The sequence below is a fragment of the Mobula birostris genome, chromosome 24, assembly GCF_030028105.1.
Source record: "Mobula birostris isolate sMobBir1 chromosome 24, sMobBir1.hap1, whole genome shotgun sequence".
NCBI classification, from domain to species: Eukaryota; Metazoa; Chordata; class Chondrichthyes; order Myliobatiformes; family Myliobatidae; genus Mobula; species Mobula birostris.
This window is the reverse complement of record NC_092393.1, coordinates 11,616,641-11,634,158: the sequence shown is the minus strand read 5'-3', so window position 1 is coordinate 11,634,158 and position 17,518 is coordinate 11,616,641. Positions and strand designations below refer to the sequence as shown.

The 17,518-nt window shown below is 44.0% G+C and overlaps 1 protein-coding gene across 2 annotated transcripts in view; it reads right to left on the bottom strand.

Annotated features, from left to right (window-relative positions):
* spata20 (spermatogenesis associated 20) overlaps nucleotides 1-15,535 on the bottom strand; it is a 489,201-nt gene extending 473,666 nt beyond the window's left edge. The window contains exon 1 of one of the 2 annotated variants that reach the window (XM_072242745.1): nucleotides 15,378-15,535. In XM_072242745.1, the coding sequence (XP_072098846.1) occupies nucleotides 15,378-15,496 (119 nt within the window). In that variant the 5' untranslated portion in view covers nucleotides 15,497-15,535. Of the gene's footprint in view, nucleotides 1-15,366 lie in introns of both variants that reach the window. The other variant, XM_072242746.1, reaches the window with a different exon arrangement.
* Nucleotides 15,536-17,518: the final 1,983 nt, after the last annotated feature.

The window sequence follows — 17,518 nt, the reverse complement described above, 5'->3', positions numbered from 1 at the left end:
TAGCCCCCCTTTCTCTCTAATCCCATCCCACCCAAGTACTTGCCCATACGGTTTTTGAACATCGTAAATATATCTGGATCATTCCAGATATTCACCACCTCTGATGTGAAAAAATTACCCCTCAGGTCTCCTTTAAATTTCTCCCCTTTCACTTTAAACCTGTTCCCTCTAGTTCTAGATTCCCCTGCCTGGGAAAAATACACTCTCAATCCTATCTTTGCCCGACATGACTTTATAAACCTCTAAGTCACTCCTCAGCTGATCCATTCTCACCTTGTAACTGCAGCCCTCCTTTCCAAACAACATCTGGTAAGTCTTCGTCACTCTTTCTATTACTACTACATCCTTGGTGTTGTAGCCACCAGAACTCTACACAATACTTGAAATGCAGACTAACCAATAGCTTGTTCAGCTGTAACATGCAATCCCAACTTTTACAATCAATGCCTCAGCCAATGAAGACAAGTCTGTGCTGCCATTTTGAGCAAATTATGGATTTGTACCCACAGGTCTACCTATAGATCAACTCTCCTAAGGTCCCTGCCAGTTGTTCCAGACTCTGACTTCCCAAAGTGTATAACCTCACACTCTTCTGGATTAAATGCCATCTTACACCAATCGCTCCACCTAGCTTTCTAGCTGATCTGTATTTTTTATACAAAATATTCATTATTCATCTCAGTCCCAATCTTCTGCCTTCTCCCCATACCACTTTATTCCTTGACTAACCAAGAATCTATCAGCCTCTGCCTTAAATATACCCAATGACTTCTCCTTCACAGCCACCTGTGGCAACAAATTCCATAGATTCACCACTCTCTGGCTAAAGGAATTCCTCCGCACTAAAAGGATGCCCCCTCTATTCTGAGGCTGTATCCTCTGGTCTTAGACTCCCCCACCATAGGAAGTATCCTCTCCCCATCTACTCTATTGAGGCTATTCAACGACCAATACTTGTCAATGAGGTCACCTCTCCTTCTTCTGAATTCCAGTGAAGCCCAGAGCCATCAAACACTCTTCAAATGACAAGCCATTCAATCCTGGAATCATTTTAGTGAACCTCCTCTGAACCCTCTCCAGCTTCAGCACGCTTTCCTAGATAAAGGGTCCAAAAACTGCTTACAATACTCCAAGTGAGGTTTCAGCAGTGCTTTATAAAGACTCAACATTTCATCCTTGTTTTTATATTCTAGTCCTCTTAAAATGAATGCTAACATTATGCTTGCCTTCCTCACCACCAACTCAACCTACAAATTAACCTTTAAGGAATCATGCACAAGTCTCTTTTCACGTCAGATTTTTGAATTTTCTCTCCATTTACATAGAAACATAGAAAACATACAGCACAATACAGGCCCTTCGGCCCACAAAGCTGTGCCGACCATGCCCCTACCTTAGAACTACCTAGGCTTTACCCATAGCCCTCTATTTTTCTAAGCTCCATGTAGCCATACAGGAGTCCCTTAAAAGACCCTATCGTTTCCGCCTCCACCACCGCCGCCGGCAGCCCATTCCACGCACTCACCACTCTCTGCGTAGAAAACTTACCCCTGACATCTCCTCTGTACCTGCTTCCAAGCATGTTAAAACTATGCCCTCTCGTGCTAGCCATTCCAGCCTTGGGGAAAAGCTTCTGACTATCCACACAATCAACGCCTCTTATTACCTTGTACACCGCTATCAAGTCACCTCTCATCCTCCGTCACTCCAAGAAGAAAAGGCAGAGTTCACTCAACCTATTCTCATAAGGCATGCTCTCCAATCCAGGCAACATCCTTGTAAATCTCCTCTGCTCCCTTTCTATGGTTTCCACGTCCTTCCTATAGTGAGGTGACCAGAATTGAGTACAGTACTCCAAGTGGGGTCTGACTAGGGTCCTATATAGCTGCAACATTACCTCTCGGGTCTTAAACTCAATCCCACGATTGATGAAGGCCAATGCACCATATGCCTTCTTAACCACAGAGTCAACCTGCGTAGCAGCTTTGAGTGTCCTATGGACTCGGACCCCAAGATCCCTCTGATCGTCCACACTGCCAAGAGTCTTACCATTAATGCTATATTCTGCCATCATATTTGAATTACCAAAATGAATCACCTCACACTTATTTGGTTTGAATTCCATCTGCCATTTCTCAGCCCAGTTGTGCATCCTATCAATGTCCCATTGTAACCTGTGAAAGCCCTCCACACTATCCACAACACCCCCAATATTCACTTCTTCTACTAAAGTGCATGATCATACACTTCCTGACACTGTACTCCATCTGCCACTTATTTGCTCATTCTTCTAATATGTCTAAATCCTTCAGTAGCTTCTCTACTTCCTGCCCACCACCGATCTTTGTATCGGCCACAGAGCCATCAACTGCATCATGCAAGTCATTGACTATTAACATAAACAGAAGCTGTCTCAACACAGACCCCTGTGGAACACCATTAGTCACAGGCAGCCAACCAGAAAAGGTTTACTTTATTCCTGTCAATCAGACAATGCTAGATCTTTCCTGTAACACCACCTGCTCTTAACTTGTTGAGCAGCCTCATGTGTAGCACCTTGTCAAAGGCTTTCTGAAAATCCAAATACAGATCATCCATTGATTCTCCTTTGTCTATCCTGCTTGCTATTTCTCCAAATGATTCCAACATATTTGTCAGGCAAGATTTTGCCTTGAGGAAACCATGCTGACTACAGCCTATTTTATCATGTGTCTCCAAGTACTTTGAAACTACATCCTTAACAATCGACACCAACATCTTCCCAACCACTGAAGTCAGACTAACTGGCCAATAATTTCCTTTCTTCTGTCTTCCCTCCCTTCTTGAAGACTGGAGTGACAATTGCTATTTTCCATTCATCCAGAACCATGCCAGAATCATTGATTCTTGAAAGATCATTACTAATGCCTCTACAGTCTCTTCAGCCACCTCTTTCAGAACCTTGGGCTGTATATCATCTGGTCCAGGTGACTTACCTACCTTCAAATTTTTCAGTTTCCCAAGAACCTTCTTCATTAGTAATGGCAACTTTACACACTTCTGCCCTGACACTCTCAAACTTCCACAGTGACGACTGATGCAAAATACTTATTCAGTTCATCTGCCATTTCTTTGTCCCCTATTACTACCTCTCCAGCAGCATTTTCCAGCGGTCCAATATCTACTCTCACCTCCCTTTTACACTTTATGCATCTGAAGAAACTTTTGGTATCCTCTTTATCATCTAGCTTACTTTCGTATTTCATCTTTACCTTCTTAATGACTGTTTTAGATGCCTTTTGTTGGTTTTTAAAAATTTCCCAATTCTCTACCTTCCCACTAACTTCTGCTCTATTATATGCCTTCTCTTTGGCTTTTATGTTGGTTTTGACTTCTCTTGTTAGTCATGGTTGTGTCATTTTGCCGTTAGAATACCTCTTCCTCTTTGGGATGTGTATATCATGCACCTTCCGAACTGCTCCCAGAAATTTCAGCCATTGCTGCTTTGCCATCATCCCTGCCAGTTTTCTTTTCCAATCAATTTTGACCAACACCTCTCTCCTGTCTGTGTAATTCCCTTTACTCCACTGTAATACCGATATATCTGACCTTATCTCTCCTTCTAAAACTGCAGGATTATGATCACTTGTCCATCTTTACCTTCTTAAGGGTCCCTTTACCTTAAACTCTCTAATCAATTCTGGTTCATTGCTCAACACCCAATCCACAATAGTTGATCCCCTAGTGGGCTCAACCTCGAGCTGCTCCAAAAAACTACTCCAAAAAATAGGCATTCCTCCCTTGGGATCCAGCACCAACTGCCCAATCTAGCTGCATATTCAAATCCCCCATGACTACTGTAACACTGCCCTTTTGGCATGCATTTTCTATCTCCCCTTCTAATTTGTAGTCCATATCTTTACTACTGTGTGTGGGTCTGTATAAAACTCTCAGCAGGGTCTTTTTACCCTTATAGTTCCTTAGCTCTACCCACAACGATTCAACACGTTCCAACCCTATGTAACCTCTTCCTGACAATTTAATTTCATTTTTTTTTACCAGCAGAGCCATGCCATCTCCTCTGCCTACTCGTCTGTCCTTCCAATACATTGTGTATCCTTTGACATTATGCTCCCGGCTATAACCTTCTTTCAGCCATAAAGCCCACAATGTCATACATGCCAATCTGTAACTGTTCATCTACCTTATGCTCTTTTACACTCACTTTGACCAACAAAACATGGAGGCACCTTCACGAACTTCCACAGACCCTGACAGCCCTATAATTCAGTCTCTGAGGTTGACACAAGAGCATCCTTCAGGAGGGTAAACCCACTAAAAGCATCCGGCTGAGTAATGAAGACCTGCCCTGATCAACTGCCAGAGAGTTCACTGATATCCTCAACCTCCCACTTCAAAAGTCTGAGGTATTTCAATTATACCGATGAATATGATACTAAAGAATATGATAACCTACTTCAATGACTATTGAATATGATAACCTACTTCAATGACTATTGTCCAACAGCACTTACATCCACTGTGATGAAGTGCTAAGAGAGGTTGATAATGAAACATAATCAACTTCTGGCTGAGAAACGACTTAGATCCGCTCCAATTTTCCTACCAGCTCAACAGGTCTACAGCAGATACACTGGCCCTTCACTCAACCTTGGAACATCTGGACAGTGAAGATACATACATCAGGATGTTCTAAATTGACTTCAGCTCTGCATTCAATACTATCATCACCTCCAAACTAATCAATAAGCTCTAAGGCTTAGGCTGCAATATCTCCTTGTGTAATCCGATCCACGATTAGCTCACTTGCAGACCCCAGTCAGTTCAGATTAGCAGTATCATCCCCTCCACAATCACCATCAGCACAGGTGCACCACAAGGCTGTGTGTTTAACCACTGCTCTCCTTGCTTTATATTCAGGACTGTGTGGCTAAGCACAGCTCCAATGCCATATTTAAGTTTGCTGACTTAAATATGGCACTTTGCAGACAAGTTCGTTGGTCAAATCAAAGGTGGTGACAAATCAACATATAGGAAGGAGACTGAAAATCTGGCTGAACAGTGCCACAACAATGATCTCGCACTCAGTGTCAGCAAAACCAAAGAGCTGATTATTGACTTCAATAATTGGAGGAAACCAAAGGTCCATGAGCCAGTCTTCATCAGGCAATTAGAGGCGGAGGTCAGAATTTTGAATTCCTCAACATTATCATTTCAGAGGATCTATCCTGGGCCCAGCACGTAGGTGCCATTACAAAGAAGACATGGCAGTGTCTCAACTTGCTGAGAAGTTTATGAAGATTTGGCATATCATCCAAAGCATTAACTAACTTCTATACAAGTACTATACTGACATACTAGGTTGCATCACGGCCTGGTATGGAAACATCAATGCCCAGCAACAGAAAAGCCTACAAAATGAAGTGGCAACATCATGAGTAAAGCCCTCCCCACAACTGAGCACATCTACAAGGAGTGCAATTGCAGGAAAGCAGCATCCATCCTCAAAGACCCTCACCATCCAGGCAATGCTCTCTTCTTGCTGCTGCTATCAGAAAGGAGACACAGGAGCGTCAGGACCCACACCATCAGGTTCAGGAATAGTTATTACCCCTCAACCATCAGGCTCTTGAACCAGAAGGGATAATTTCATTCATGCCAACACTGAACTGTTTTCACTATCAAGGACTCCTCATCTCATGTTTTCAATATTTATTTCTTATTTATTAATATCATTTTGTGTTTTTCTTCCTTTTTAGATTTGTGCAGTTTGTTGTCTTTTGCACATTGGTTGTTTGACTGTCTCGTTGTATGCAGTTTTTCATTGATTCTATTGTGATTCTTTGTAATTACTGTGAATGCCCACACAAAAATGAATCTGACAATAGTATATATACATACATATATACATACACATACTTTGATAATAAATTTGCTTTGAACTTCCTCAGCATCACTTCCTACAACTCCACCAATCTTTGTTTCATCTACAAACTTACTAACCATACCACCTCTGTTCTCTTTCTAGTCATTTATATATAATAAATTGGGAACAATGAAGTTGATATATTACTTGTCACAGACTTCCAAACAGAAGAAACACCCACCTGTCATTACCCTCCACCTCCTGTCACCAGGCCAATTTTGGACCCAATTTGCCATCATACCCTGGATTATTTGTGCCTTAACCTTCTGGACCAGCCTAGCATTCCAGGTCTTGCCAAAAGCCTTGCTGAAGTCCAATGAACCATGCCGACTTCATCAATTTTCTTAGTTTCAAAAAGCTGAATCAGATTTATGAAATGTGATCTCTCCTACACAAAATCATGCAGATCAGTCCCTGCCTTTTGAAGAGACATGTCAGAATCTTCAACAACTTCCCTACTATTGCCGTAAGGCTCACTGCCGTAGAGTTTCCAGGCTTGTGCATTTCAGACTCTTCAGGCAGGAACTCTGATCCCTGATCAGTCAGCACAGACTAGATGGACCAAAGGGTCTGTTTCTGTGCTGTACTCTTCTATGATTCCACAACTATGACTCATTCTGGCTATCTGCCTGTTCTTCACATAGGTATATAATGCCTTGGTGTTTTCCTTTCTTCCTACTTGTCAAGGCCTTCTCATACCCACTCCTAGCTCTCCTTTCTTCATCTCCTTCCTGGCTACCTTGTAACTCTCTAAAGCCCTATTTGATGCCTGCTTCCTAAACCTTAAGTAAGTTTCTTTCTTCCTCTTGACTAGATATTCCACATCTCTTTGCCAACCATGGTTCCTTTACCCGACCATCATTTCCCTGCCTCAAAGGGAAAATCCTATCCAGAACCCCCCACAAACATTCCCAAAACAAACTCCACATTTCTGTTGTGCATTTCCCCAAGTACAGCTGTTCCAAATTTATGTTCCCCAGTTCCTGCCTAATAGCAGTATAATTTGCCTTCCCCCAATTAAATATTTTCCCATACTGCCCGCTCCTATCCCTCTCCAAGGCTATAGTAAAAGTCAGGGATTGTGATCACTGTCTACGAAATGCTCTCCCTATTACTATTGGGTGTGTTCCCAGTAGAGTGACTGCTCCCTTCCTGTTTCTGACTTCTACCCACACTGACTCAGTGGACAATCCCTCCATGAAGTCGTCCCTTTCTGCAGCTGGGATACTATCCCGGATTAGCAATGCCCCTCACCCACCTCTTTCCCTGCCCTTTTGAAACATCTAAACCCTGAAGCATCCAGAGCAACATACAGAAAATGCTGAAGGAATTCAGGTCAGGCAACATCTATGGAAATGAATAGACAGGCGACGTTTTGGGTCTAGACACTTCTTCAGGACAGTTAAAAAAAAAGGGGGAAGATGCCAGAATAAAAAGGTGGGGGGGAGGGGAAGGAGGTTTAACTAGGTGATAGATGAAGCCAGGTGGGTGGGAAAGGTAAAGGGCTGAAGAAGGAATCCAATAGGAGAGGAGAGTGGACCATGGGAGAAAAGAAAAAAGAAGGGCCACCAGGGGGAGGTGATAGGCAGGTGAGAAAAGGTAAGAGGCCTTAGTGGGAAATAGAAGAAAAGGGTAAGGGGAGGGAAAAAATTGCCGGAAGGAGAAATCGATGTTCATGCCAACAAGTTGGAGGCAATCTAGACCAAGACCGTGTACGAGGCGCTGCTCTCCCACCCTGAGAGTGCCCTCATCGTGACAAAAGAGGAGGACATGAACCAACATGTCAGAATGGGAATGAGGATAGGAGTTAAACTGGTTGGCTACCAGAAAATTCTGTTTTTGCTAGTGTATGACAAAGCTGTCACCAATGTAGAGGAGGCCACATCGGATGCACTGGGTACAGCCAACAACCTCAAAAGATTCACAGGTGAAGCAATTTACATGTTCACCTGCAAGTTCTGCTTAGGGCCCTGAATGGAGGTAAGGGAGGTTCTCCAACCTTTTACCTTTCCCGCCCACCTGGCTTTACCTCAGCCACACATTCATCTGCCAAAACATCCTATTCTTATTCTCTGTGGTGTGTCTCACAGGCAGCAATTCAGTAATTGCTACCCTTGAGGTCCTGCATTTCAGCTTTCTACCTAACACCCCATATTCTCTCTTCAGCATCTCATCCATTTCTCTACCTATATTGTTGGTACCAATATGTACCACGACTTCTGGCTATTCACTCTCCCTCATTAGAATGCTGTGGACTTGATCCAAGATGTTCCTGTTCCTGCATCTGGGAGGCAACATACAGGTTGAGGTGGGTCTCTTCCACATCCACAGAACCACCCATCTGCATCTCTAACTACTGAACCCCCCCCATCACCACTGCACTCTTCCCCCCACTTCCCTTCTGAGCCACAAAGCCAAATTCAGTGCCAAAGGCCATTTGCTACAGCTTTCCCCTGGCAGGTTAGAATGGGAGTAGTTAGAGTGCCAGATCATTGACAAGAGAATGTGGGAGTTGTGAAATACGCAGGTAGACGAGCTCAATGGCTGGGCATATCCTCCATTAACAGAGAGAAAAAAATATAAAAATCTCTGTGATCAGTATAAGCCTTCACTGTGGAGCCTTTCACAAACTCATCATGTCAGGAAACAATATTCCCTCTGGATAGCCTCCAACCTAATGGCATGAATATCAATTTCTCCTTCCAGTAAAAAAATTTCCCTCCCCTTCCCTCAATTCCCCACTCTGGCCTTTTATCTCTTCTCACCTGCTCCCTGGATCCCCTCCTCCCTCCTTTCTCCTATGGTCCACTCTCCTCGCCTATCAAATTCCTTCTTCTCCAGCCCTTTACCTTTCCCACCCACCTGGATTCACCTTGTCACCATCCAGCAAGCCTCCTCCCCCTCCCTCTACCTTTATATTCTGGCATTTTCCCCCTTCCTTCTCAGTCCTGAAGAAAGGTTCACTTCAATAAATGCTGCCTGACCTGCTGCAGAATGCAGAATGCCCCAGCATTTTGTGTGTGGTTTTTTTTGGATTTCCAGCATCTACAGACTTTCTCGTGTTTGTGGTGTCCCAAAGTACTTTGCAGCTGCCTGTTTACTTTGCTAGTGCAGCCAATTTTGTAAGATAGTTGAGGTGACAAGCTCCCAATTACAAATAACCAGACCATTCCTGTTATGGATTTTACTTGTAAGGTCATATGAATGTGGGAAGTCAGAATCAGATTTATTTTTCCAATCTGCATCTGCATCTCACCAACTGCATCTCAGTGTGGTATGGCAATTGTTCCGTATCGGACCGCAAAGCACTCCAGTGTGTGGTGAAAACTGCCCAGCGGATCATCAGCACCCAATTGCCCACCACTGAGAACATCTACCATAACCGCTGCCTGGGCAGGGTGAAAAGCATTATCAAGGATGCATCTCACCCTAACCATGGACTTTTTACTCTCCTTCCATCTGGTAGGTGCTACAGGAGCCTCCGCTCCCACACCAGCAGGCACAGGAAGAGCTTCTTCCCTGAGGCTGCAAACCTGCTGAACCTCACATCACAGCGCTAAGCAGTAAGGGATAGACATGAAGGAAGGGGAGGTGGGGTGGCGTTGCTGGTTAAAGAAGAGATTAACGCAATAGAAAGGAAGGACATAAGCCGGGAAGATGTGGAATCGATATGGGTAGAGCTGCATAACACTAAGGGGCAGAAGACGCTGGTGGGAGTTGTGTACAGGCCACCTAACAGTAGCAGTGAGGTCGGAGATGGTATTAAACAGGAAATTAGAAATGTGTGCAATAAAGGAACAGCAGTTATAATGGGTGACTTCAATCTACATGTAGATTGGGTGAACCAAATTGGTAAAGGTGCTGAGGAAGAGGATTTCTTGGAATGTATGCAGGATGGTTTTTTGAACCAACATGTCGAGGAACCGACTAGAGAGCAGGCTATTCTGGACTGGGTTTTGAGCAATGAGGAAGGGTTAATTAGCAATCTTGTCGTGAGAGGCCCCTTGGGTAAGAGTGACCATAATATGGTGGAATTCTTCATTAAGATGGAGAGTGACATAGTTAATTCAGAAACAAAGGTTCTGAACTTAAAGAGGGGTAACTTTGAAGGTATGAGACGTGAATTAGCTAAGATAGACTGGCAAATGATACTTAAAGGATTGACGGTGGATATGCAATGGCAAGCATTTAAAGGTTGCATGGATGAACTGCAACAAATGTTCATCCCTGTTTGGCAAAAGAATAAATCAAGGAAGGTAGTGCACCCGTGGCTGACAAGAGAAATTAGGGATAGTATCAATTCCAAAGAAGCAGCATACAAATTAGCCAGAGAAAGTGGCTCACCTGAGGACTGGGAGAAATTCAGAGTTCAGCAGAGGAGGACAAAGGGCTTAATTAGGAAGGGGAAAAAAGATTATGAGAGGAAACTGGCAGGCAATATAAAAACGGACTGTAAAAGCTTTTATAGATATGTAAAAAGGAAAAGACTGGTAAAGACAAATGTAGGTCCCCTGCAGGCAGAAACAGGTGAGTTGATTATGGGGAGCAAGGACATGGCAGACCAATTGAATAATTACTTTGGTTCTGTCTTCACTAAGGAGGACATAAATAATCTTCCAGAAATAGTAGGGGACAGAGGGTCCAGTGAGATGGAGGAACTGAGCGAAATACATGTTAGTAGGGAAGTGGTGTTAGGTAAATTGAAGGGATTGAAGGCAGATAAATCCCCAGGGCCAGATGGTCTGCATCCCAGGGTGCTTAAGGAAGTAACCCAAGAAATAGTGGATGCATTAGTGATAATTTTTCAAAACTCGTTAGATTCTGGACTAGTTCCTGAGGATTGGAGGGTGGCTAATGTAACTCCACTTTTTAAAAAAGGAGGGAGAGAGAAACCGGGGAATTATAGACCGGTTAGCCTAACGTCGGTGGTGGGGAAACTGCTGGAGTCAGTTATCAAGGATGTGATAACAGCACATTTGGAAAGTGGTGAAATGATCAGACTAAGTCAGCATGGATTTGTGAAAGGAAAATCATGTCTGACGAATCTCATAGAATTTTTTGAGGATGTAACTAGTAGAGTGGATAGGGGAGAACCAGTGGATGTGGTATATTTGGATTTTCAGAAGGCTTTTGACAAGGTCCCACACAGGAGATTAGTGTGCAAACTTAAAGCACACGGTATTGGGGGTAAGGTATTGGTGTGGGTGGACAGTTGGTTAGCAGACAGGAAGCAAAGAGTGGGAATAAACGGGACCTTTTCAGAATGGCAGGCAGTGATTAGTGGGGTACCGCAAGGCTCAGTGCTGGGACCCCAGTTGTTTACAATATATATTAATGACTTGGATGAGGGAATTAAATGCAGCATCTCCAAGTTTGCGGATGACACGAAGCTGGGTGGCAGTGTTAGCTGTGAGGAGGATGCTAAGAGGATGCAGGGTGACTTGGATAGGTTGGGTGAGTGGGCAAATTCATGGCAGATGCAATTTAATGTGGATAAATGTGAAGTTATCCACTTTGGTGGCAAAAATAGGAAAACAGATTATTATCTGAATGGTGGCCGATTAGGAAAAGGGGAGGTGCAACGTGACCTGGGTGTCATTATACACCAGTCATTGAAAGTGGGCATGCAGGTACAGCAGGCGGTGAAAAAGGCGAATGGTATGCTGGCATTTATAGCGAGAGGATTTGAGTACAGGAGCAGGGAGGTACTACTGCAATTGTACAGGGCCTTGGTGAGACCGCACCTGGAGTATTGTGTGCAGTTTTGGTCCCCTAATCTGAGGAAAGACATCCTTGCCATAGAGGGAGTACAGAGAAGGTTCACCAGATTGATTCCTGGGATGGCAGGACTTTCATATGAAGAAAGAATGGATGAACTGGGCTTGTACTCGTTGGAATTTAGAAGATTGAGGGGGGATCTGATTGAAACGTATAAGATCCTAAAGGGATTGGACAGGCTAGATGCAGGAAGATTGTTCCCGATGTTGGGGAAGTCCAGAACGAGGGGTCACAGTTTGAGGATAGAGGGGAAGCCTTTTAGGACCGAGATTAGGAAAAACTTCTTCACACAGAGAGTGGTGAATCTGTGGAATTCTCTGCCACAGGAAACAGTTGAGGCCAGTTCATTGGCTATATTTAAGAGGGAGTTAGATATGGCCCTTGTGGCTATGGGGGTCAGGGGGTATGGAGGGAAGGCTGGGGCGGTGTTCTGAGTTGGATGATCAGCCATGATCATAATAAATGGCTCGAAGGGCCGAATGGCCTACTCCTGCACCTATTTTCTATGTTTCTATGTTTCTATTGCACCCATATCGCATTGTCTCAGTACTTTTATATTTGTGTGCTGTAGCACTTACCTTTTATTTGCAGTTATTTTGTAAATAACACTATTCTTTGCATTTCTGGTTAGATGCTAACTGCATTTCATTAGCTTTGTATCTGTACTCGGCACAATGACAATAAAGTTGAATCTAATCTAATCTTATATGATGCAAAATGTGTTGTTTTGCAGTGGCAGTACAGTACAAAGACATAAAATTACCATAAATAGTGCAAAATAATAAATATGAAGATCATGCCTGCTTCTCTGTGTTTTCTGAGAGATACTGAACCCCTGGTTAATGAGGAGGAGGAGGAGGTGCATAGCAGGTTATAGGCAACAAAGAACACATGGAACACTTGGGGAGCATAAGAAATGCAAGAGAACATATAAGAGGAAAACCAGGAGAGATAAAAGGCATGAGGTTACTCTAGCAGACAAAGTGAAGGAGAATGCCAGGAATTTCTGCAGATATATTAAGAGCAAAATGATAACTAGGGACAAAATTGGTCCACTTGAAGATCAGTGTAGTCATCTGACATCTTAAATGGATTGTTTTTGCATCTGTACTTATTTGGGTGATAGACAAAGAGTGTATAGAACTGGGGCAAAACATTAGTGAGATCATGTCCCATATACAGATTACAGAAGATAAATAAGGGTGGATAAGACCTCAGACCCTGAAAAGGTATCCACTCAGCCCTCGTGGGATGCTAGTACCTTCAGCCATGAGTGAGGTGCCAGAGGACTGAAGGATAGCTGATGTTGTTCTGTTGTTTAAAAAAGGTCCAACGAATAAGCCAGTAAATTATTGTCTGGTGACATCAGTAGTGAATGAAGTAGTACACTGGATTTGACAGTGGCTCCACGGTAGAAGTCAGAGAAAGTTAGTGCCTCCCTAACTGGTGGCCTGTGATTACTGTTGTGCTGCAGGAATCAGTGCTGGGTCCATTGCTGTTTGTCATCTTTATCAACAATCTGGATGATAAAAGGAGGCTCACGCAAATGATTTCATGATTGACTGACTTGTCATATGAAGAACATTTAATAGCTCTGAGCCTGTACTCACCAGAATGAGTGGTAACTTCATTGAAACCTATCAAATGGTGAAAGGGCTTGGAAGAGTGGGTGTGAAGAGGATGTTTCCAATCATAGGAGTGTCTAAGACCAGGGGACACAGGGGGCCCTTTTAGAACGGAGATGAGGAGGAATTTCTTTCACCAGAGAGTGGTGAATCTGTGGAACTCTTTGCCACAGGCAGATGTGGAGGCCAAGTCTGTATGTATATTGAAGTCAGAGGTTGATAAATTCTTGATTGGTCAGGGCATGAAGGGATACAGGGAGAAGGCAGCAGGAGATAGGGGCTGAGAAGCAAAACTGGATCAGCCATGATGGAGCAGACCTGAAGGGCCAAATAGCCTCATTCTAGTCCTATATCTTATGGTCTTATAACATGATAAAGTGATCAGCAAATTTATAGATGATGTCAAGACTGGGGGTGTAGTGCACAACAAGGAGGCTATCAAAGCTTACAGTGGGATCTGCTCCAGATGGAAAAAATGGTTGAAAATGGCGAACGGAATTTAAAACAGACAAATGTGAGGTGTTACTCTTTGGCAGGCCAAACCCAAAAAGAATTATACAGCACTGAGGGGTGCAATAGAACAGTGGGATCTGAGAATACAGATCAATAATTCCTTGAAAGTGGTGACACAGCTAGAACATAAGGGGAGATTTTGGCATATTGGCCTTCATAAATCAAAGTATTAAGTATAGTAGTTGGAACGTTATGTTCAAGTTGTATAAGACATTGGTGAGGCCAAACTGGGAGCATTGTGTGCAGTGCTGGTCACCTTCTTACAGGAAAGATATCAATAAGATTAAGAGTACAGAGAAAATTTACAAGGACGTTCCTGGAACTTGAGGACCTGAATTATAGGGGAAGATAAAATAGGTTAGGATTTTATTCCGTGGAGTGCAAGAGAATGAAAGGATGCTCTTCTGCACACCACTGTTGTAACACATAGTAATTTGAATTACTGTCATCTTCCTGTCATCTTGAACATTCTCCTCTGACCTCTCTCATTAAAAAGGCATTTTCACCCACAGAGCTGCCACTCCACTCACTGGATGTTTGTTTGCACCATTCTCTTTAAATTCTAACAACTGCAGTGTGTGAAAATCACAGGAGATCAGCAATTTCTGAGATAATCAAACCACCCGGTTTGGCATCAACAATCTTTCCATGGTCAAAGTCACTTAGATCAGTTCCCATTCTCACTACCTTAGACTGCAACATCTCCCTCCAGCAGTTATCTCTAACCCTCACACTCCCCTCCCCTTGCTCCATCTACCAACTCCATTCCCCTCCCGTACCTGATGCAATCTGCCTCTCATCTTTCACTCATCACTTTGAGCTGCACACTGCAAACACACTCCCCCACCACCACCAATAATTCTGACCATTTCCCTTCAGTCCTGATGCAGGGTTTTATACCCCAAAAAGTCAATAATTTTCCTCCTATAGATGCTGTTCACCGAGTTTCTTCATCAGATTTTGCGTTGCTTTAGATTCCATCACCTGAACTACTACTTCTGTCTCCAGTGTTCACCAATGATATCTCTGCTGTACTAAATGGCAATGTTAACCCTAAAACTGCTCAGGAATATTGAATCCTGTTTACAATTAAGAGCATAATCTCAGTACACCCTACAAAATATTGTCAATCTAGCAAAGGTGCTGCCTGCTTTAAAGACAACAAAAATAAACATTCAAACTCGAAGTTTGAAAGACAAAATTTCAGTTAGGGACGTCTCATTCCCGAGTTTTGCAGAGACTAATAGTTTGAATTTAACAAGTTAAACTAGCCTGTGGTCAAGAAACGCTGAATCTGCCTGAGCTGTGTGATCGGTGGGAGTGACACAAGTCCCAGCTTCCTGGGACTAGTAGTCCTAGTGCAGCCCCGCTCCGTTAGCGCCATCAAAAATGGACTACAACTCCCATCAGGCAGCGCGTCTACCCAACTCACACATTAGCGCCCAGTACACAACAGCAAAACAAAAGCGAACTGCTGCAGGAACACGGGGAAATCCTGGCATCCGCACTCCGAAGGATGTTGACCTTGGCTCTACCTGCGCGGTACTCCCGCTGTGAAGGCCTTCGGCCCGTTCTCCGCTGCGCTCCGGATGGAAGAAGCTGCCCGGCGCAGGCTGAGGGAGAACCGGGTCCCGCAGCTCAGGTGCCTCAGCATCTTCTCAGTCAGTGCCACGGCGCCCTCTAGCGTGGAGGTCTTCAGCTAGGGGCTGCGGATTTCAAACCGCTTTGCTCTAAGTGGCCAACAGGGGCCATTCCGACCCATGAGGCTGCAGCTCTTTGTTGATGCTCTCTCCTTCTCCCCAGTTTCCCTTCTGTTATCCAATGCCCCAAGGCATCCCACTACATAAATTACAAGAGAATCAGGAAATGGAAATTGGACTAGGTCCTGATGAGCCATATAGCACCACCTCCCTGCCCCTGTTGTTATATTTCCCTTCTGAAATGGAAATGTTTTCCTCATGTCAGTGAGCAAAGGTGCACATTGGACACTGTCATCAGTCTGGGGCAGAACAACATATGATGTGAGGGAGCAGGGAAGTGAGAGTGAAAAATAAAAACACTTTCAGAGCATAAAGTGTCGAGTCATGATATCCGCACAATCTAATTAAGCACTAAGATATTTTACAAATTCACAACAGTGGCGACGAGGATATGGACTTTGAAAGTAAGTTTAAAGTTAGTTGTGAGAATGGAGAAATCCGGGATACAACACTTCCAGTGTTTTACGGAGCCAGCTACACCAGGTCCAAGATGGACACGGTGGCTCAGCTCAATTGAATTTTATGAATTGAATTGAATTGACTTTATTACTTACATCCTTCACATACATGAGTAAAAATCTTTATGTTACGTCTCAGTCTAAATGTGCAATGTACAAATTATGGTAATTAATAATAAATAGTGGGTACAATGGACACTCAATATAACATAAAAATAGAGTTATGTCAGCATGAATTAAGCAGTCTCATGGCCTGGTGGAAGAAGCTGTCCCAGAGCTTGTTGGTCCTGGCTTTTATGCTGCGGTACTGTTTTCCGGATGGTAGCAGCTGGAACAGTTTGTGGTTAGGGTGACTCAGGTCCCCAATGATCCTTCGGGCCCTTTTTACACACCTGTCTTTGTAAACGTTCTGAATATAGTTCACATCTACAGATACACTGGGCTGTCTGCACCACTCTCTGCAGAGTCCTGCAATTAAGGGAGGTACAATTCCCATACCAGGCAGTGATGCAGGCAGTCAGGATGCTCTCAATTGTGCCCCTATAGAAAGTTCTTAGGATTTGGGGGCCCATACCAAACTTGTTCAACCGCCTGAGGTGAAAGAGGTGCTGTTGTACCTTTTTTACCACACAGCCAGTGTGTACAGACCACGTGAGATCCTCAGTGATGTTAATGCCAAGGAACTTAAAGCTGTTTACCCTCTCAGCCCCAGATCCATTGATGTCAAAAGGGGTCAGACTGTCTCCATGCCTCCTGTAGTCCACAACCAGCTCCCTAGTTTTTGCGATATTGAGGGAGGGGTTGTTTTCTTGACACCACTGTGTCAGGGTGATGACTTGTTCTCTGTAGAGAACAGCCTCATTATTATTTGATAATAGGCCAATCAATGCAGCAAATTTAATTAGCGGATTGGAGCTGTGGATGGTGACACAGTCATGGGTACACAGAGATTAAAGGAGGGGGCTTAGGACACAGCCCTGGGGGGCTCCTGTGTTGAGGTTTAGAGGGGCAGAGGTGAGGGAGCCCACTCTCAACACCTGCCAGCGATCTGACAGGAAGTCCAGGGGCCAGCTGCACAAGGCAGGGTGAAGGCTGCAGTGGCTGAGTTTCTTGTCATGCCTGGAGGGAATTATGGTGTTGAATTCTGAACTGTAGTCCAAGAACAGCATTCTCACATAAGCATCCGTCTTCTCCAGATATGTAAGGACAGTTTGTAGAGCTGTGGCTAATGCGTCATCTGTCAATCGGTTGTGTCGGTAGGTGAATTGTAGGGGGTGCAGTTTGGGTGGTAGCAAGCTGCAGATGTAATCCTTGACCAGCCTGTCAAAGCATTTGCTTATTATTAAGGTGAGTGTGACAGGATGCCAGTCGTTCAGACATATTACCTTGGTCCGGAACAATGGTGGATGTTTCGAAGCAGGAGAGCACTCTACACTGGGAGAGGGAGAGATTAAAAAT